The 22,183-nt window shown below is 48.0% G+C and overlaps 1 protein-coding gene across 1 annotated transcript; it reads right to left on the reverse strand.

Moving 5' to 3' along the window:
- Positions 1 to 9,425: 9,425 nt before the first annotated feature.
- Positions 9,426 to 22,096, reverse strand: GLRX5 (glutaredoxin 5). Its single transcript, XM_066274953.1, has 2 exons — positions 21,735 to 22,096; positions 9,426 to 10,087 (listed from the first exon to the last, which is right to left on the reverse strand). Exons 1-2 carry the CDS (start codon positions 22,024 to 22,026, stop codon positions 9,909 to 9,911), a joined length of 471 nt encoding a protein of 156 aa, XP_066131050.1. The 5' UTR covers positions 22,027 to 22,096; the 3' UTR covers positions 9,426 to 9,908.
- Positions 22,097 to 22,183: the final 87 nt, after the last annotated feature.

The raw sequence follows: 22,183 nt of genomic DNA on the forward strand, positions 1-22,183 counted from the left end.
GAAGGAATGGACTTAAATAACTCCAGGAGCTTCCGATAGGAGTGTGCCGCCTGGTGACAACCCCTGACGTCCAGGGAAGGATGTGAGACCTACTTCAGTGGGAGGAAGTGTAGAATGTGGGGGAAGCAGGGCTCTACCTGGAGACATAGCTAAATCTGCCTAATCTGCTTTTTCACAGAGAGGCTACATCAGGGAAGATCGGAACGTCTCAGTGTGGCTGAGTCTACATTGTAGAAGAGGAAGGGAGAGGGGCGGAGGCCACTCTCAAGTGGAGGGAGCTCAGGCCCGGGGACACAGCGCCATCTCCTGGTTATCTGCGGTGTGACGCTCTCTGTGACAGCAAAACAAAAGCGGCTGGAAAACAGCATTGCAAAGACAGAAAAACCTAACTTGACGTTTTCCTGTTTGGAGTTCAGTTTAAGAATAGGTAAGGGTTTTATCCACTTACATTTAAAACAAAAGCAAAGTGACTATTAACTATGCAGTAAATATGTATTGAGTATCTATTAAGACAGATACAGTATCTCCCCTTTTGGAAATTGCTCTTGGCAAAGGGTACGCATACCATCTCTCTCTCTCTCACAAACACACACACACACACACACACACACACAGTACATACAGACCTACATACAGACCTATACACACATGCTTATATACATACATAAGCTTGTTTTAGGTACACCTAAATAGATGTTTCATAATACATATGTGTAACTAAATTAATAGGGTAGCAGTTAGGGTCACTGTCCACCTTTGAGCCGCTTGCCTGGGCTTATATTTCAATACTTTCACTTTTTATATTTTTTAGCTATGTGGCCCTGGGCCACTCGCTCAACTTCTCTCTGTCCCAGTGCTCTCGGTGGTGTTATTTTAAATTAACAATAAAATATACTGAAGATAGTGGTACTGCATAGTTAATATATTTGAGTGTTTCCATATGTAGAGGACGTTTTAAAAATTAACAAAACTTTTTTAATATATTGGGTTGGGGAATAAGTTCGTAGCGTTTTTATATTTTCTTTTATTTTACAACGATTTGTTTGCTGTTTGGCAAAGGGTAAGTATTCATTCGATAAAACTCTTTCTGCTCTACAAAACCATGTTAATTCTATTTTTAAGTTATTTAATTTTTTATTAGTTTTGAGGCTTAGAAATGGAATACCCAGGAGGCAAAAATCAACATTTTTGACACCTGCTCTTCTTTGCTTTTCATCGAGGTCAAAAAGCTGCCGAAGCAGCCCGGGACATTTGCGACGTGTATGGAGAAGGTGTCATAGGCGAGTCTACAGCACGGAAATGGTTTGCAAAGTTCAAAAATGGCGACTTTGACGTCGATGACACGTGCCGCAGTGGGAGGCCTTCTAAATTCGATGAAGAACTGGGAAATGCTCGAAAAGAATGCCACGGTCAACAAGGAGCTCTACATTGCCCAGCTACACCGCGTGAATTAGGCTATTCGACTGAAAAGACCTGATCGACATGGTCAAACCATACTCCTTCACGACAACGCCAGGCCCCATGTTGCACAAGTCGTCAAAGCCGCACTCCAAGAGCTGGAATGGGAGGTCCTTCAGCATCCTCCGTATTCTCCGGACCTTGCACCGACCGATTACCATCTTTTCCGCTCCCTGTCAAACCATGTGAAGGGCGTTACCTTCGATAACAAAGAGGTCCTTAAAAACTGGCTCAACAACTTGACACCAGACCAGGCGATTTTTGGCGGAATGGCATCAACAAATTGGTCGAGAGGTGGGAAGAGGTTGTAAACAGCAACGGTGAATATATAATTGATTAACTTATTGATATAATTATTGGTTGTTGTTTTTTGTATTTTTCTGAAGCTGGAAACGGGGAGAGACAGTCAGACAGACTCCCGCATGCGCCCGACTGGGATCCACCCGGCACACCCACCAGGGGTGATGCTCTGCCCACCAGGGGGCAATGCTCTGCCCCTCCGGGGCGTCACTCTGCTGCGACCAGAGCCACTCTAGCGCCTGGGGCAGAGGCCAAGGAGCCATCCCCAGCGCCTGGGCCATCTTTGCTCCAATGTGCCCTGGCCGGGAATTGAACCCGGGTCCCCCGCATGCCAGGCCAGGCCGACGCTCTACCGCTGAGCCAACCGGCCAGGGCCAATTATTGTTTTTTGTTTAAATAAAAGTCTTCGGTAAAAACGCTACGAACTTATTCCCCAACCCAATACATGAACATAACTCGTTTAAAAAGGCCTCTTGCTGGAAGACAGGAGAGCAAGTGTCCTGCCTCGTATTTGGAAACACAACTGATGTCCTGCGGGTGGGGCTGTACCCCTGCTAAGCTTCCTGCAAGGCCTGGTTCTCAGGTCCAGTGGCCCCCGTGGGGTGCCGGCCTTAAGCGAGGTTCCTACTGAGCGCCTCTGCTAACCTCAGAAAATGTAAACAAGAGCGAAGTCTTCTAATGTAAACAGCTGATTAAGCAAACAGATGACAATCTGGAAGAGGAGTAGCTTGCCCGGTGTCACTCTACACACAATCCCTTCCCCCGCAGTGCCCTGTGTGTGTGTGAGCCACAGAGGAGGTGACCCGGTGGCACAGGCGTCAAAGGTCTGTCCCGGGAACATCAGGGCGGGAGGAGGCTGGAAAGTGGACAGGGAATCTCCGCTCAGAGAGTAGCTCCAGGCAGGTGACACGAGGCGTGTGGCTTCCAGGGTGGGGGAGACAGGGGTCTGAGGGAGGCTGGCTCGCAGTGGGCAAGCCCAGGGGCACAGGCTGTGTCCTCTCGGCCAGTTTCCGCGTCTCTGTTTCCCTGTGGTCATTTCTGGGTCCTTGGAAAAGAACGGCTTAAGTGTTCTAGTCCTGACCCCAACACGCTAGAGGGCAGCGGGAGGGTCATGGCTGGCCTGGTACCGGCGGGCTCGTAAGAAGTTAAGAAGCAGTCGCTCTCAGAGGAGAGTGTGGGGGCCGAAAGCCCGGCCACCTGGAGATCCTTCCCGTGTCGGGTCCCCCAGGCCACCTCAGAGGAACTCACGGGTTTTCCTCAGGAGTCCACAGGGCCCTGGCGGGACTGCCAGTCTCGCGCCCGGTGGAGCCACACAGACAGCACCTCCTTCTCCCTGCAGCCATGTGACGACGTGTGCTCGGGAGCTCCCTGAGCCTTGCTGTCCAGGGCTTTCATTGGAGGCAGTTGTGGGGTGCTCGTTACTTAGCTACTCCGTCCCCAGCCCGATAGAGTGTGACCAGGGTCTCAGGCACACAGGACCCTGCCCGGCAGAGACGGTCCAAGGGCTCAGGGGTCTCTCCCAGGACACGGTCCAAGGCTGAGCCTCTGAATTCTGTAGCGTTGAGCACCCCAAGCCTTTACGTCACACAACCACCTGCCCAGCTTTTTACTTCGAGAGTAAGGTGACTGGTTACAGGCCCACCGTTCTGGTCTGTGTGAGGCAGAGAGACTGGTTAGTGTGGCCCACACCTCATCGGTGCTCCGGCCCCAAGGCCAGCCTGCGGAGCCCTGCAGACAGATATGCTGAAGTCAGGCCCCTCTGCATGTGGAGACTTTATTGAGGAATTGTGGATAAAGTTAATTAAAAAAAGCTAGAATGACAGGATTTGTGCTAGGTTCCCAGGATGCAGCTTGCAGGCAAGTGCTGAGGAACTGCTGGACGCCCCTTCAGATTCCAATTGCCCAGACACCTGTTTCCATCCCTGCCCCTGCCTGACCCCCGGGGGAAGGCCCGGCCACAGAGCAGCCTGGGTCCGGAGCAGGGCCCACACACCACACCACACAGCCTCGCGCCCAGCCTGGGCTCATGGCCGGCTTGGGACTGGTGACAGACGTGCAACGATTTGGAAATTCTTTCCGCATTTCATCACCCAACCTCCTGGCAACTGGGGGACACTTCTACCTCTTTTTTTTTTCTGGCAAAATGCGTCCCTGTGAAAACTGTTAATGAGGTATAGTGAAACCCAATATCACAATCCCTGCTACTGATAAGTGAGAATGAAATCAAGGTTAAACTGTATTCTTTCCAGTATAACTCTACACAGTAAAAGCCTAACTTCTCGGATCAGTCAAGACTTCCCGCTGGGTGAAATTGCAGTAATATATATTGTGTGTGTGTGTGTGTGTATTTGGTGACAGAGACAGAGGGAGGGACAGATAGGGACAGACAGACAGGAAGAGAGAGAAGTATCAATTCTTCATTGCAGCTCTTTAGTTGTTCACTGACTGCTTTCTCATGCATGCCTTGATGGGGGGTGGGGGGTGGGCAGGAGAGCTGGCTACAGCAGAGTTAGTGACCCCTTGCTCAAGCCTGCAATCTTGGGCTCAAGCCAGTAAACCCTGGACTTCAAGCCAGTGACCTTTGGGCTCAAGCCAGCGACCATGGGGGTCATGTCTATGATCCCACACTCAAGCCAGCAACCCCATGCTCAAGCCAGCAACCTCAGGGTTTCAAACCTGGGTCCTTGCATCCTAGTCCGACGCTCTACCCACTGCGCAACCGCCTGGTCAGGCTGCAGTAATATTTTAAAAAATAGGACTCAGGGGCAGATAAGTCAAACTGTGATCTCAGGAGAGTAATTTACAGAGATTTCTGTCTGAGGCCATCCCACCCCAAGAGCAGTGAAGACCACCACAAGTGTTAAATCTTGTCATTTACTCTCAAAGATGAGTCTCCATGCCCCAGGGACAACCAAACATTAACAATGGCCTGTCAATACGAGGGGCTCTCTGCTCCAGTAAGCCTTAAAATGATGGTAACAAGTGAGCATACAAAGTCCAGATGAAGTCCAAGGTAACTAACTGTTCAGTTAACTTATCCTGAGAGCTCATCCTGGGCCAGGATCTTGAAGGGGATTCTCACACCTGAGCCTCATAATGTAAGCCTGATGTAGGTGACATCTGCCTTTTCTGTCCATTTAAGAAAAGGTTATTGTCTGGGGTCACACACCCCGGGAAGAGTCGGGGCAGGGTTCCAGGAAGTCTGATCCAAGTTCAAGCTCTCGGCCACTGCCCTGGCTGGTAGCCTGGGAAACCATGATAACCTAACATTTCTTGTGACCAAGCTGAGAGGAACAAAGGGAATCCTTCACTCATTTTGTACATAAACTTGTGAGTGCTCCATAGGCTAGCCACGGGAGTCTCTGAGTAAAGTCAAGAGAAAGGCCACCTCACCTGAGCAAGGGGACAGGGAGGGTTTTCTGGGTGGCGACCCTGGGCGGGTCGTGAGTGGGGGATGCACCGGCCAGAGCGGCATCGGCGGAAGGCCACTCTGGCTGACGCGAACAGACTGTTGAAGGCAGGCGCCCGTGCCGTGGTATCTGCTGACTCGGGCTGGATCTGCTCCCAGATCAACCGCACTGGGCCCACACCTGTCCCCACAGTGCCCACGGGGCCATACGACTCCTACTCCTCAGGAAACAGGACAGGGGCCCAACTTCCGGTAAGCCCCTCGGTCACTGTGCGTGTCCTCGCACCTGGGCTTGACCCAGCCCTTCGCAGACCCCCGAGTTAGCGACCACAGAGTTCTTAGGAATCCCTTAAAAGTCATTTTTGACATTTACCGAACAATTCTTAAGTCGAATATGAACTTTTTTTTTTTTTTTCATCTATCGTATCAGCTACTTTTTCTGTGACCTTCCACCGAAATCTATTTTTTCCTGTCAGTGACTCTCAGGAACGAACTTGGAAGACTGCTCACCTCTGGTTTAAATTGACTTCACCAAAACCTTGCCAGCCCCAACGCCGTTCCTATCACAACTAACAACGGACCCTCAAGTACAACTTACCTCTAAATAGCCAAAGGAGCTATTGAATTAACCTACGAGAGTTCTCCCTCCAGCTGGCTGCTGTGGCTTTGATCATTGTAGGACGGCTCCACGTGCTCGCCTCTACACAAGTTACGGCGATGAGCCCGACCCCGAGAAACTTCCTGCAAGTTAGCCCTGCCCTACCATACCTCCGAACACTCAGGGCTTATATGAACCGTGATAACATGGAATGACCCCTTAGAAAACAAAACATCCTGAAATCAAACGCTTGTTTGATCTCCCAGAATAGCTGCACCTTTTTCCAAAGGGACCTATAACGGGGCACTTGGGAGTGGCGGCAGAGACCCAGTCAAGCACGATGTCCGGTCCCGGAGAGCAGCAGCAGGCCCTGCACTTTTAAGTCGAGGTGTGAGAGTGCTGTTTGTACCAGGCTCCTGGTGTCACTGCTCCCGTTATCCCTGCATTCTAATTATGCAGATCATTAAAATGACTCAGACTAGCATTCGATAGCATCTTCAATTTTCCACTTGGTCAAGACTTGTTAAGCCTACGGAGGAAAACAGTATTAATTAACTTCCGGAAAGAACACGTCCACTTCTGGTAGAGCTCGGTGATTGCTTAGACTTGTAAGCTCTCTGGTGGCTGATACGATCAGTGACGCATCAGCTTCTGAGTCAGATTAGTCACTGGGCCGTTCAGCCCTCGTCCTTAACGCCGACGGGGCCCCTGCTGGTAAGTGTCTCATCGTGTCACCTTGCAGATGAACTCTAAGGGCACACAGGTAGACCTCAGGAAAAGCCAAAGGAGGCACCGTGACGGGCACGTGCCCCTCCAGCACCAGGCAGACGGGCGAGGGAGGAGTCTGCAGCCTGTGTGTGCCCCCCCCCCCCAGCGTGTGCCCCACGGCCGGGCGCTCGTGCAGGGGCAGCACCGACAATTTGTTAATGTTACCCTTTGCAGAGGACAAGGTCGTCCCCTTGGCTGGGGCAGCGTGTGGCAGAGGCACAGGTGAGACGTTGAGCCCGAGGCCTTCCTTCCGGCGCACTCCCTCTCCCCTGTAAAAAAGCGGCTCGGGTGGGCAGGCTCCAACCTCCTGTATGCCCAGGTGAGTGCCTGGCCAACCACGGACGCAAAGGTACTGAGGGGACACAGGGCACCATGGACTCGTGGGGTGAACACGTCCCTGGGAGAGTAAGCGGTGAGCTCTGGGGTTGTCAGAGGGCAGTCCTCCGCTGACAGGACAGTCCCCAGTGAGGAGGGGGAGAGGCGGCAGAAGCCGTGAGCTAGGGAGCCACCTGCAGGTCACTCCCTACCTCTAGGGCAGGCTGTTTTCAGAGCTTCTCCCAGAGGCACCCCGGTAGACGCACAGTACAGGCCTCGAGAGTGGCCCTGGGGACCCAAAGGTCCCCGTGCCGGAAGGCTCTCTCCCCCAGCTCCACTGCAGAGCACACCTCCCACTCCAGCCCCACGGGGATGGACACACACTGGGAGCCTCAGAAAGATACCGGAGAGCCTCGCTATGAGTCCAATTATTCCTTTCTCTTTTGACATAGACATAGAGAGGGACAGGGACAGACAGGAAGGAGAGATATGAGAAGCATCAATTCTTCACTGTGGTTCCTTCATTATTCACTGATTACTTTCTCATATGTGCCTTGATGGGGGGGGGCCCTCCAGCAGAGCGAGTGACTCCTTGCTCAAGCCAACGACCTTTAGGCTCAAGAAAGCAACCATGGGGTCATGTCTATGATCCCACGTTCAAGCCAGAGGCCTTGGGTCCAAGCTGGGGAGCTCCTACTCAAACCAGATGAGCCTGTGCTCAAGCTGGTAACCTCGGGGTTTTGAACCTGAGTCCTCCGTGTCCCAGTCCAACGCTCTACCCACTGTGCCACCACCTGGTCAGGCCGATTATTCCTTTTTTAATAAAGGCCCTCTGTTTTAAGAAATAAAATGCTCACTGGGTCCCATCTCTGGAGGACTGCCAAGCTTTGTCTCAGAAGTGGGCGGGGCTGCCTCCCCCCCCCCCCAGCACGCCTGGCCGGCCAGCCCGCCCACACCCCCTAATAGACCTGCAGTACCACTCGGCATTTACAACGGCCACCTCCCCTCGGAGTCAGAGCACAGCCTGACAGCCATCTCTGTGGCAAATTAAATAGAAGTGTGACAACCACTCTTAATTTCTAAAATCAAAAGATCACAGGAACTAACAATCCTTATAGACCACTATAAATTGTGTATGTCTGCTCAAAATTCCCATGTTGACACCTAAGGCCCAAAGTTATGGCGTTAGGAAGGGGGGCCTTCCGGAGGTGATCAGGTCATGAGGGTGGGGCCCTCGTGAACAGGATTAGTGCCCTAATAAAAGGGACCTCAGAGAGCTTCCTAGTGAGGACACCGTGAGAAGACAGTCATCTATGAACCAGAAGCAGGCTCTCGCCAGACACCGAGTCTGCCCGAGCCTCGGCCTCGGCCTTCCAGCCCCCAGTACCGTGAGGAGTAGGTGTCTGTCATCTGTAAGTCCCCCGGTCTGTGGTACTCAGACACTGAGTCTGCCCGAGCCTCGGCCTCGGCCTTCCAGCCCGCAGTACCGTGAGGAGTAGGTGTCTGTCGTCTGTAAGTCCCCCGGTCTGTGGTACTCACACTGAGTCTGCCCGAGCCTCGGCCTCGGCCTTCCAGCCCGCAGTACCGTGAGGAGTAGGTGTCTGTCGTCTGTAAGTCCCCCGGTCTGTGGTACTCACACTGAGTCTGCCCGAGCCTCGGCCTCGGCCTTCCAGCCCCCAGTACCGTGAGGAGTAGGTGTCTGTCGTCTGTAAGTCCCCCGGTCTGTGGTACTCACACTGAGTCTGCCCGAGCCTCGGCCTCGGCCTTCCAGCCCGCAGTACCGTGAGGAGTAGGTGTCTGTCGTCTGTAAGTCCCCCGGTCTGTGGTACTCAGACACTGAGTCTGCCCGAGCCTCGGCCTCGGCCTTCCAGCCCGCAGTACCGTGAGGAGTAGGTGTCTGTCGTCTGTAAGTCCCCCGGTCTGTGGTACTCAGACACTGAGTCTGCCCGAGCCTCGGCCTTCCAGCCCCCAGGACCGTGAGGAGTAGGTGTCTGTCGTCTGTAAGTCCCCCGGTCTGTGGTACTCAGACACTGAGTCTGCCCGAGCCTCGGCCTCGGCCTTCCAGCCCGCAGGACCGTGAGGAGTAGGTGTCTGTCGTCTGTAAGTCCCCCGGTCTGTGGTACTCAGACACTGAGTCTGCCCGAGCCTCGGCCTTCCAGCCCCCAGTACCGTGAGGAGTAGGTGTCTGTCGTCTGTAAGTCCCCCGGTCTGTGGTACTCAGACACTGAGTCTGCCCGAGCCTCGGCCTTCCAGCCCCCAGTACCGTGAGGAGTAGGTGTCTGTCGTCTGTAAGTCCCCCGGTCTGTGGTACTCAGACACTGAGTCTGCCCGAGCCTCGGCCTCGGCCTTCCAGCCCCCAGGACCGTGAGGAGTAGGTGTCTGTCGTCTGTAAGTCCCCCGGTCTGTGGTACTCAGACACTGAGTCTGCCCGAGCCTCGGCCTCGGCCTCCCAGCCCCCAGGACCGTGAGGAGTAGGTGTCTGTCGTCTGTAAGTCCCCCGGTCTGTGGTACTCAGTCACAGTAGCAGGAACGGACTAAAACAGACTCGCTGCTATTCAGAACAAACAACTCACACAGTGTTATCCCTGGCAGTTTATTTTTAAAAACAACACCCCAGTTATCATGTTCTCTTCCTTGTCCATCATTTTTCTTAATAGAAGAAGTTACAAAACTTTGGGTGGATAGATTATCTTTGCAAACTGACACATTGGCTGAGAACTCATGGATAATAATGATGATTCAAAAGCTCCTAGTTTTACTCCTGAATCAGGCGAAGAGCAAATGACTATATAAGAACAGATTCTGTTTCCAACAATATAGTATGACGTGAATCATTACAGTGCAGTGGTTACAATTACATTCACAATAGGATACCCTCAGCTCAAACACCAGGCACACTAACCCCCCCCCAACTGCTCACAATGGCAGGAACGGTGCAAGCAGCGTGGGAACGGTAACCACGCTCCGTAAGGCTTCTCTGGCAGTGCATGTCCGGCCCGCGGCTCCTGCTCCTGCTCCTCCTCCGGCGGCGCGGGCTCTGCTCGGGAGGGCCCGCCAACCTCACTTGGAGTCCTGGTCTTTCGTTTCGTCTAGGAGGGCGGAGCGGATGCCCAGCTTTTTCAGTTCTTCCACCAGGTCCCCATTCTGGTGCATCTGCAGGAGGATGTCACAGCCCCCCACAAACTCACCGTTGAGGTACACTTGCGGGATGGTGGGCCAGTTGGAATAGTCTTTAATGCCTACGGGAAGGAACATTCAAGCGTTATTTAAATGGTCAGGGCTGAACTTCCCAGCAGAATGTTCCTCACCACCCCCTGCAGAAGACCTGGGGTTCCCTCCTCGCTCCCCCCTGCCCCGTGCTTGGGGAGTAAGGTTTTCGCTACAAAGAGCACAGGCTTCAGAGCCAAATGGACTGCTGGGCACACCCCAGCTCTTCCAATAACAGACTGTGAGACCCCAGACAAGCTATCCCTTGGTCTCTCATCCTGTTCCCAGCCTCACCCGCAAGGTTCTGAGGAGAATCAGGTGAGGAAGGCTCTCTCCTAAAACACCTCGCCCGCCCAACACTGTTAACAGCAGGGACCTTGATAGCTTAATGCAAGTCACACAAGCTACCCAGGGCCATGTCCTCCACGCATCTGCCAGTCACATTTTCAGTAAAACAAAACCCACAAGAAATGCCACAACTTCATTCCCAAATGGATTACTTTGCATGGATCCACCATGGTGACATTGCCCAAGGAGGCCGTCCCCACTTAATGCCTGTCTGAGTTAGCGAATGTCACCAGATTCTTAAGCTTTACCTTCAATAATTCTCCACCCAGAGAAAAAGCCCTTTCCTGTGGCTACAGACTGTGGCCCTCGTATTCAGCCCTTCGGACGGGCACTCCATGGGCAGGTGACGTGGCTCAGCCCAGAGCTCACAGTGACCAAGTTCCTGAAGGGAAGGCCCCAAGCTCATTAAGGCCCAAGTAAGGGTGCAGGCACAGGACCCCCTGGGCAGTGAGACCCATGCCCTGCTCTCACGAGCTCACAGCAGACAGCCAGCATGCACGGAACCAGGAGACAGGGCAGCCATGCAGTACCCTGTTCTGCTGAGCCATGAGCACGATGGGAGGATGGTTACAAACAAAACAGGAAAAAGGAAATGTGCTTTCTGCTTCTTTTCTAAGATTTTATTTCCAGTTCTTTCACCTGTAGGTATACACATTTTCCAATTTCAGTTTTGTTAATTTAGGAATTAAATTTAATGGGGTGATATTGATCAATAAGAGTACAGAGGTTTCAGATGAACATCGCATGGCATTTGAACTACTGATGGCATTGTGTGCCCATCACCCAAAGTCAGATCATTTTCTGTCACCTGTACATGTCTCCCTTTACTCCCCTGCCCCGTAACCACTCCAGTTTTATCTACATCCATGAGTCTGTTTTATGCCCACCTATGTGTGGAATCATACAGTTCTTAGCTTTTCCTGATTTACTTATTTCACTCAGTGTAATGTTCATAAGGTCCATCCATGCTGTCGTAGATGGCACTATGTCATCATTTCTTACGGCTGAGGAGTAGTGCATGTATACATGTGCCACATCTTCTTTATCTGATCCTCTATCAAGGGACATTTGGTTGTTTCCATGTCTTGGCCACTGTGACTAATGTTACAATAAACAGGGGTGCATGTGTCTTCACATGCCGATATTTTTGGGGTAAGTACCCAGTGAAGAAATTGCTGGGTCATATGGTAATTCTATTTTAATATAGTAGTTCTATTTTAATTTTTCGAGGTACCACCACACTGTCTTCTATAATGGCTGTACCAGTTTACATTCCCACCAGCACTGAATGAGGGTTCCTTTTTCTCTACACCTATCCACAATTGTTATTACCTGTCTTGTTGATAATAGCTAATCTAACAGGTAAGGTGGCATCTCATTGTAGTTCTGATTTGCATTTCTCTAATAACTAGTGAAGATGAGCATCTTTTCATCTATCTGTCGGCCATTTATTTGTATGTCTTCTTGGAAGAAGTGTCTGTTCAAATCCTCTCCCCATTCCCCAATTTTTATTTTTGTGACAGAGACAGAGAGAGGACCAGATAGGGACGGACAGACAGACAGGAAGGGAGAGAGAAGCATCAATTCTTCATTGCAGCACCTTAGTTGTTCATGGATTGCTTTCTCATATGTGCCTTGACTCAGGAGTTCCAGCAGAGCAGGTATCCCCTTGCTCAAGCCAGCGACCTTGAGCTCAAGCTAGCAACCTTTGGGTCATGTCTATGATTCCATGCTCAAGCAGGTGATTTCGGGGTTTTGAACCTGGGCCTTCTGCATCCCAGTCCGATGCTCTATCCACTGCGATACCACCTGGTCAGGCTCTCTCCCCATTTTTTAATTGGATTGTTTGCTTGCTTGCTGCTGAGCTCTGTGAATTCTTTACATACATTGGATATTAACCTCTTACCAGAGCTGTTGTTTGTGAATATCATCTCTCCATCTGGTTGGCTGCCTTTTTGTTTGGTTGTCAGATTCTTTTGCTGTGCAGAAGCTTTTCAGTTTGATATAGTTCCATTCATTTATTTTTGCCTTTACATCCCTTACCTTTGGGGTCAAATCCATAAAATGTTCTCTATAGCCAAGGTCCATGAGCTTAGTACCTATATTTTATTCTACGTAATTTACTGTGTCAGATCTTATATATATTTAGGTCTTTGATCCATTTTGAATTCATTTTTGTGCATGGGGACAAACTTCAGTCAAATTTCATTCTTTGCATATTGCATTCCAATTTTCCCAGCACCATTTATTGAAAAGGCTTTCTTTTCTCCAGTGTGTGTTTTTGGCTTCTTTGTCAACGGTTATCTGTCCATATAATGTGGTTCTATTTCTGGGCTCTTGATACTGTTCCACTGGTCTGTCTGTTTTGCTTCCAATGCCATGCTGTTTCGATTATCATGGCTCTATAGCAGGGGTCCCCAAACTACGGCCCGCGGGCCACATGCGGCCCCCTGAGACCATTTATCCGGCCCGCCACACTTCCGGAAGGGGCACCTCTTTCATTGGTAGTCAGTGAGAGGAGTAAAGTACAGTGTCGCTCATGTACAGTACTACTTCTGGTGACGTGGGACGTATGCATCACGGCTCCAGAAGCGCGTCCTATCACTTGTTAGGGCTAGCAGTGACAAATATGGATCTGGACATTGACCATCTTATTAGCCAAAAGCAGGACCATAGTTCCCATTGAAATACTGGTCAGTTTGTTGATTTATTGATAAATTTACTTGTTATTTTAAATATTGTATTTGTTCCCGTTTTGTTTTTTTACTTTAAAATAAGATATGTGCAGTGTGCATGGGGATTTGTTCATAGTTTTTTTTTTTATAGTCCGGCCCTCCAACGGTCTGAGGGACAGTAAACTGGCCCCCTGTGTAAAAAGTTTGGGGACCCCTGCTCTATAGTTTAATGTGAAGTCAGGTAGTATGATACTTTTGGCCTCATTCTTTTTTCTCAGGATTGTTGTGGCTATTCAGGGTCTTTTTTGATTCCACACAAATCTGGTGATTTTTTTGTTCTATTTCTTTAAAAAATGACATTGAGATTTTAATGGGGATTGCATTAAATTTGTATATTGCTTTGGGTAATATGCCCATTTTAACTATGTTGATTCTTCTAATCCAGCGGTTCTCAACCTGTGGGTTGCGACCCTTTTGGGGTCGCCTAAAGCCATGGGAAAATACATAATGCATATCAGGTATTTACATTCCGAATCATAACTGTAGCAAAATTACAGTTATGAAGTAGCCACCAAAATTATTTTTTGGTTTGGGGTCACCACAACATGAGGAACTGTATTGCGGGGTCACGGCATTAGAAAGGTTGAGAACCACTGTTCTAATCCATCAACACAAGATATTTTTCCACTTCATTGTGGGTTTTTTTTTCCATTTCTTTTAATGCTTTGTAGTTTTCAGTATGTAAGTCAGGCGTCCCCAAACTACCCGCGGGCCACATGCAGCCCCCTGAGGCCATTTATCTGCCCGCCGCACTTCCAGAAGGGGCACCTCTTTCACTGGTGGTCAGTGAGAGGAGCACTGTATGTGGCGGCCCTCCAACGGTCCAAGGGACAGTGAACTGGCCCCCTGTGTAAAAAGTCTGGGGACTCCTGATAAGTCCTTCACATCCTTTACTGAGGTATTTTATTATTTTGTTGCTGTTGCAATTGTAAAAGAATTTTTTCCCAATTCATTTTCTGAAGTTTCATTGTAGGCATATAGGAAAGCAGTGCTTTTGAATATTGATTTTGTATCACGCAACTTTACTGTATTTGTTTGTTTCTAATAGTTTTCGGTGGAGTCTTTGCAGTTTTCTGTATACAAGATCATATCATCTGCAAAAAGTGATACTTTTATTTCTTCTTTCCCAATATGGATGCTTTTTATTTCTTTCTCTTGTCTATTGCTCTGGCTAAAACTTCCAGTACTGAGTTGAATAAGAGTGGAGAGAGTGGGCATCCTTGTCTTGTTCCTGATTTTAGAGAAAAAGCTTTCAGTTTTTCACTAGTGTCATGGTTTGTCAAATACGGCCTTTGTTATGTTGAGGTACTTTCCTTCTATACCCATTTAACTAAGTATTTTAAACATAAATGGATACTGTATCTTATTGAATACCTTTTCTGCATCTATTGATAGGATCATAGAATTTTTGTCCTTTGTTTTGTTGATGTGGTGTATTATGTTGATTGATTTGTGTATATTGAACCATCCTTGTCCTCCTGACATGAATCCCACTTGACTGTGATGTGTTATTTTTTTAATGTATTGTTGTATTTGATTTGCTAGTATTTTGTTTAGAATTTTTGCATCTGTGTTCATTAGAGATATTGGTCTGTAGTTTTCTTTCTTTGTATTATTCTTGCCAAGTTTTGGCACAAGGGTTATGTTGGCCTCATAAAATGTATTAGGGAGTACTGCTTCTTCTATTTTTTGGAAGACTTTGAGAAGAACAGGCACCAAATCTTTCAAAGTTTGGCAGAATTTACTAGTGTAGCCATCTGGTCCTGGACCTTTATTTTGGGGGAGGTTTTTGATAGTTGTTTCTATTTTGCCCTGGCCAGTTAGCTCAGTGGCAGAGCGTCGGCCTGGCGTGCAGGAGTCCCGGGTTCGATTCCCGGCCAGGGCACACAGGAGAAGCGCCCATCTGCTTCTCCACCCCTCCTCCTCTCCTTCCTCTCTGCCTCTCTCTTCCCCTCCCGCAGCCAAGGCTCCATTGGAGCAAAAGTTTGCCCGGGCACTGAGGATGGCTCTGTGGCCTCTGCCTCAGGCGCTAGAATGGCTCTGATTGCAGCAGAGCGATGCCCCGGATGGGCAGAGCATCGCCCCCTGGTGGGCATGCTGGGTGGATCCTGGTCGGGCGCATGCGGGAGTCTGTCTGACTGCCTCCCCGTTTCCAACTTCAGAAAAAAAGCAAAAAAAAAAAAGCAAAAAAAAGCGGCAAATGTATGTTATTCTTGTTTCCATAAATTAGTTATCAAACAAACATAATTTTAAGTTAATAAAACTGTAACTGGGACTAATTTCATATTTTGAAAAAAAAAAAACTCCCGGGGGTCAGTGATCATGGAAAAAACTCACTACTCAAAGCGTTAATACAACAAAGAGTTGGTTCTTTGAAAAGATCAATAAAATTGACAAAACCCTGGCTAGACTTACTAAGGAAAAAAGAGAAATGACTCATATAAACAGAATTCGAAATGAAAGAGAGATTACCACAGGTACCATGGATATACAATGGGTCATATTAGAATATTATGAAAGATTATATGCCACCAAAATCAACTGTCTAGAAGCAATGGATAAATTGCTAGGACGGTACAGTCTTCCTAGACTGAGTCACAGGAAGTGGAAAACCTAAATAAACCTTTCAGCAGGAAGGCCTTTTTTAAATGTTGTGCCTTATACATTTTTAAAATAAATCAATCGTACTCTGATGGTCAGGAGGCACGAGGACGTACATGAACGTTCATACTACTCAAAGGGTTAGTTTTTTCTATAGTTTTTGGAAATGTCATTTCCATCCTAAAACACAAGTGGTGGTTTTTATGTCAACAAACAAAAAATACAAGAACTGGTTCTTAATACCCTACCATTTATTGTTAAACATTTATTTTCCAAATAAAATTACCAATTTAAGTTATATCACAAATAACTGTTCAAGATACAATGTGTTTTTCTCATTTAAAAGTCATCACCTTCAAAAAACTAGACACGTTGCTCTAAATGACAGCACTAGAAAAGGCCCCCAGCGTGAGCTGAGGGCTTTATCTTTCTCCTGCAGACTTCACACATGAAGAAATACTGCAACGTTACAGCCCCAGAAAGCATGCTATTTTGTCGGAGCTCTTTTTTACTGAGGTATGACTGACATATGGTGTTACATTAGTTTCAAGTGTACAATATGATATTTGCATCTATTGCAAACTGGTCACTACAATAAATCCAACTCTATCACCATACAGAGTACAAATATTTCTTTTTTTCTTGTGATGAGTACTTCTACTCTTAGCAATTTCAAAGTCATTCTGGGTGTCAAGAAAAATCAGCTAGAGGTAAGGGGGTTGCTGACCAATAAAAGGCAAATTTCATTACGCATCAGGATGTCTTCACAGTCCCTAGTATCTAGACATACTAGAATAGCCTGATGAATTCAACTTTTTCAACATTCGGATGTTTGGTGCTACATGGTGACTCAGCATATTATATGACTCAGCATATTATAAATTGTGTGTTCTATGTTTTTTAACTCTATCCTCAAATACAGTCTATCAGAACTTATTTTACAACAATGCTAGTTATAAATCATTTTTATGATCACTGAAGGTAGGTGTAGGGATTAAAGAATGTTTAAAGTAAATATGAACCTCAGTTTTTCTAAATTTTCTTAAATCTTTTACATTTAAGTATGTGAACCATTTATGTGCATATTATATCTGCGTGTTTTCCAATTAATAATGTATTAAGCTTTCCATGATAACCTACTGATTCTTTTGAGTGCCTACAATTTTTGAAACACACCAAAAATGAAAATAAATTGGCTGTCTGTGGGCCACCCCAAACACACACATTTAATCCTAAAATAGGTACAGTTCTTTTAAAGAAAGTTTTTACTGGACAGCAGACTGGCTTGCTTCATCGATCATTTGTATAGCACCACACTCGACCAAAGCACTGGGCTCATCGCATTCATTGAACTCGATGTTGCAGAGCATGTGTCCTGACTAAGGGAAGGGAAGGATGTGCCACCAGGATCAATCCTTGCCACCAAACCGCCCTGAACAAGTGGCTTTCCAACTACACTGAGCATCCAACACAGAGCCTCGTGCAGGGGACTAACTCCTTCCAAACTCCGTGACAGCAGTCCAGGTGCCTAGGAGCTGATAGTTTATCAATATTCAACTTACCTACTTCTTTAATTTTTATTATTGATTTATTTGTTTGTTTAGTGACAGAAACAGAGGGATAGACAGACAGGAAGGGAGAGAAATGTGAAGCATCAATTCTTCATTGCGGCTCCTTAGTTGTTCACTGATTGCTTTCTCATATGTGCCTTGATGGGGAGGGGGGCGCTCCAGCTGAGCCAGTGACCCCTTGCTCAAGCCTGCCACCTTGAGCTCAAGCCAGCCACCTTGCTGTTATGTCTATGATCCCATGCTCAAGCCAGCGAACCCACACTCAAGTTGGTGAGCCCGTGCTAGAGCAGTGACCTCGGGGTTTTGAACCTGGGTCCTCTGTGTCCGAGTCCAGCGCTCTATTCACTGCACTACTGCCTGGTCAGGCTGCTTCTTTAATTTTTAAATTAACAAATGTTACAGGCACCTGATGTCAAGGCAAAGCTTTGGCATCTTTCTTTAAAAACATGCTATTTTTCTTTTTTAAAAAGTCCAATTCTGGGTTTAAATACTTAAGGAAATATCTGACTGATTCCTATAGAGCAGCAATTTTCAATGTTTTTCATCTCATGGCACACATAAACTAATTACTGAAATTCTGCAGCACACATACAAAAAATAATGTTCTTGCCAAAAAAAAAAGTAGTTTTAATTTTGATTCATTCACATCAGATGGCTATTGTTGTGTTGCCTGTTGTCATTTTCTCAGTTGACAATCTCAGGTGCTGCATGCGTTAGAATTCTTGCATCACATGGGTTGAAAAGTGCTGCTACAGTCCAGTGAGAAACTTCTGCTCATAAGACCACTGTTTGTGTTGAAAATTAAAATGAGTCCCACAGTTTCATAATTAATTGTTTAAATGTAGCTAATTTCTCTCACGTTTCTATTTTTAAAAACTAAGAGACAGTGATAGTTCTTACAGACATTACTTGGAATTACTTAGAATCAGAGAAACTCTTGAAAATCTGAAAATTATATCCAAGAATGGACTGTAATGACAACCAAATTTTATAAACAGACAGTGATTTGATTTGGAACAGAAACTGTTGACTGCAAGTTTATCTAACAGTGTAGTACTAGGAACTGTGCTGTTTTACACACTCCTGCTGCTCCGCCAAAAAATTGATATTGCGAGTATGAAGCCAGAGCGGAGAAAATGTCCTGGAAAGTTTCCTTCCAGAACTTTCAGAAAGGTACTTATCAAAATCCATCACATTTTAGCACACCATTCTTTGTTCCTGGTTTGGACAATAAATTTTAAGAGCACCATAAAGACAGCCCTCCTTTTTCCTGGTAGATTTTTACTATAGGAGCTTCAGAATTGAATGCAGGTTAATTCCAACTCAGTCACTTGCTAGGTTCTGTGACCTTGGGCAAGTCGCGTTACCTCCTCCCAGAGCCTCGAACCTCTTCCTCCCCCCACCTTAGAGCACGACCAGGACTACAGGAGACAACCTGAGCTGAAAGCGTGGGGAACAGCAGACCCCTGTGGAGGGAGGGCAAAGCCCAGGGGCAGTGTCTGCAAGACATCACAGACTGTGGCTTGCTAGCTCATACCTGTAGCCTCTGCTAAATCTTCTCTCTCAGCCTCAGTTTCCTTATCTATAAAATGGGATAACTCTATGTCTTGCAGACTTATTATGAAGATGAACTGAGACAGAATTGGAGAAATAAGTTAAGTTCCCACTGGGCCAGGGACAATGTGGATATGCTCTTCTCTCCGTGTTGATGTCCTCTGTTCCACCCTTCCCAGAAAGGCTTCTCTGAGAAACATATGCAACAGAGAAAGCTTAGAAAAGGAATGCAGGGAAATACCAATTAAGTATGCCACACCATATGAAAGTGCCCATTTATGTAAGCCTAAGGGTTACAGGGTTTCATACTTTTAAGTGTTTCACATAAAATCTCATTTGCTCTTTACAAAAACCTTACAAGGTTAAGTGTAATTATCCCTGTTTTACAGATAAAGAAACTAAAGCTCAGAGAGATTAAATGACTTACCCAGAGTCACAACGCTAGCACATGCTGGAGGCAAGATTTACACCCGGGATTCTTGGTGTCCAAAGGCCAGATCTTGACCACCAGACGTAGCCTCTGGCCTATAGCTGGCCTGTCACTTTTGCCCTTGAGCTAAGCTACACTTGCACACACATATCCACAGTATATGGGACACTGTCTCATCTCTAACATTTATATACACAAATAACATTATGCCTAATTAACTTTATGCAACTTACTTTTTGACTAAAACATTATATTTTTTGAAATTTATATCCATAAATATATTTACTTCTAGGTCATTTTAGTCACAATTCAGTTGTTAATCATGTGACTAAGTTAGTTTATCCAGCTGCTATTAACAGACCATGGGGTCCCTTCTTGCCAATTTGTCATGCTTACAAGCACTGCTACAAAGAATATCCTTACATGTGAGACCTTAACTCACGTGCAGGGGGGGTCTGTCTCTCCAGATCAAGGGGTGACACGCTACGGCCTTCAGAACAAATCTGGTCCACATCCTGTTATTGTCAATAAATTTTTATTGGAACTTAGCCAAGCTTATTTATTTATGTATGTATCTTTGACTACTTTCACGGCTACAACAGCCGAGCTGAATAGAGACTGCACGGTCCCCAAAGACTCAAGTGCTGACTCTCGGGCCCCTTGCTGAGGAAGACTGGCAGCTCCTGCTGCAGGTTACACACTCAGGAGTAAGGCGGGGGGGGGGGTGTCTTTGGCTATGTTCACCATTCACTCAGCTAGGTACCGCCAGTTATTCCTCCAAAGCGATGGAAACTATTGTATACTATCTTCAGCACAGGACATATCCACCACATACCCATACAACCTGTTATCTGACTTTTAAAGTTTGCCAATGTCATAGGTCTCTTACTATTGCCTTAAATCCAATACTGGAAAGACTGAACATATTCTCAAATGCTTAGTAATAAACACTCAACAATAAGATAGTGATTATTCGTCCAAAAGACACTGCTCCCAAAGCAAGAAGGACAATCGTGAAGAAGCAGACATTCAAGAGTGTTTATGTTTAAAGAGCATGGAAGAAAGTTTACGATAGGATAAATAAAAGAACCATTTACTTATTAAAACACTCAGTGAAAGCTTGTTCTGCACAGGCAATATACATAGCACCCCAGCAGTGGCAGAAGACAGGTTCCCTACTCTCAAGAGGCTAAAATAAAATACTATGTACATATAGACATGCATGGTATCAATTGTGTTTTTAACAACAGCAACTGTTAGGCAGGAGCCAAGGGGCTGGGGCTGGACCTCTGCTCCCAGAGGTCCTCTCTGGATTCTAATAAATGGTTAGAATCCAAAAGTTGGCCACAGAAGGATTCCAACCCAAAGTCTTTCCATGAAACCAGCCTCATTAATGTAAGGATGACTATGATTAATCATTTCAAATTCAGGGTGATAGTCATAAACACAGAATAACAACATGTAAAATTCTACATATAAAACATCAGAACCTAGTGTTTTAAGACTCCCTTTAGAACACTATCACTAAACAACAGCGCTGGGTTCAGGGAGATGCCGGAACTCGGTCCTTACTAACCTTTAACTGGAACGCACTGGAATGCAGGGTACCGAAGCCACCCTCCAGGAGGCACAGGCACAAACTCCCCATTTCTCCATCAACCACGACCAACCTTAGCCAAGGAGCATACCCACGGACACATGCACAAAGGTTCCCAGCCCTGGGCCAGTTCAACGCCACAGGTCCTGCCTGGCCCCTGGCTCCTTGAGCTCCAGCTTGAGTTAGCTAGATAGAGACCGGGAGTCATTCCCTGTCCCTCTCCTAACAAGCCTCCACAAGCCATAGACCCCCACAAACTCTCCCCTGCCCTGATCCCATGCCTTTTTCTTCCACACCAGCAGATCTCAACTCAGCCCAGTCCAAAAGCTGTTGTCAACCACTTCGATGTAGCAATAGAGGATCCCTGACACCGACCCATGAAGCTCGAGAGGCCGACCTCAGACAACGGCCACCTCCGCCCCACCGTCCACAGCACCAGCTCCTTATCCATCCACAAAGCAGGCCAACGCCTTCAAAGTATCCCCCCCCAAAGTGCCTCCCTCCTGAGTTATCGTATCCCTCTTCACCCCACTTCCCCACCCTGCAGAGCGGGGAGTCAGGCTGCTGAGCCCTCTCCTCGGACACGGCCCCAGAGAACTCGCCCCGAAACCCCTACTTCAGCCCAGAGTGAGGATCGGCGAGACGCTAAGCCTTCCCCCACCGCCCAAGTTGACAACAGTGCCAGAGCCCCAGACCCTCAGACCCTGTCCAAGTCAATCACGTCTGCACCCCAGGCCCCCTAATACTGTGGTGCCCTGACCCCGCTCGAACCCCAGACAGGCTCCCGGCCCCGCGGGCGGCTGGGCCTGCAGCCCCCCCGCCTCGCACCCGGAGGGCCCTGACCTTGCCGGAGCTGGGGGTCGTCCAGCACGTTGTAGGCCGCGTAGTCGCCGACGCCATGCAGCCGCAGGATCTGCACCACCGCGTTGCTGAAGCCGCACTGGGGCTGCTCCGGCGTGCCCTTGAGGAAGACCACCACCTTGTCCTTCTTCACCAGCGCGTCCAGCTGCTCCGCCGAGCCGCCGACGCCGCCCGAGCCTGCCGCCCTCACGCCCGGGACCCGCAGGCCTCCGCCGCCCGCGCCGCGCCCCCAGCGGAGCAGAGCCGCCGCCACCCGGCCAAGGGACCTACTCATGCCGTACGCTCGCCGGAACCCTCTACGGCCGGGGACCTCCGCTCGCCACCGGGAGCCTTTCCCCGCCCCGCAGCCGTCCGGTCCGCCCCCTTGGGGCTCTCATTGGGCCGGCTCCAAACTGCTCTCCGTGATTGGAAAAGGCTGGCCCGCAATGACT

The sequence above is a fragment of the Saccopteryx bilineata genome, chromosome 4, assembly GCF_036850765.1.
Source record: "Saccopteryx bilineata isolate mSacBil1 chromosome 4, mSacBil1_pri_phased_curated, whole genome shotgun sequence".
NCBI classification, from domain to species: domain Eukaryota; kingdom Metazoa; phylum Chordata; class Mammalia; order Chiroptera; family Emballonuridae; genus Saccopteryx; species Saccopteryx bilineata.

Excerpts from the sequence above, each read along its gene's own strand:
- GLRX5 (XM_066274953.1), bottom strand. The coding sequence starts at position 22,026 with ATGAGTAGGTCCCTTGGCCGGGTGGCGGCGGCTCTGCTCCGCTGGGGG. Across the intron at positions 10,088-21,734 it reads CGACCCCCAGCTCCGGCAAG|GCATTAAAGACTATTCCAAC; the intron begins GTCAGGGCCCTC and ends TCCTTCCCGTAG.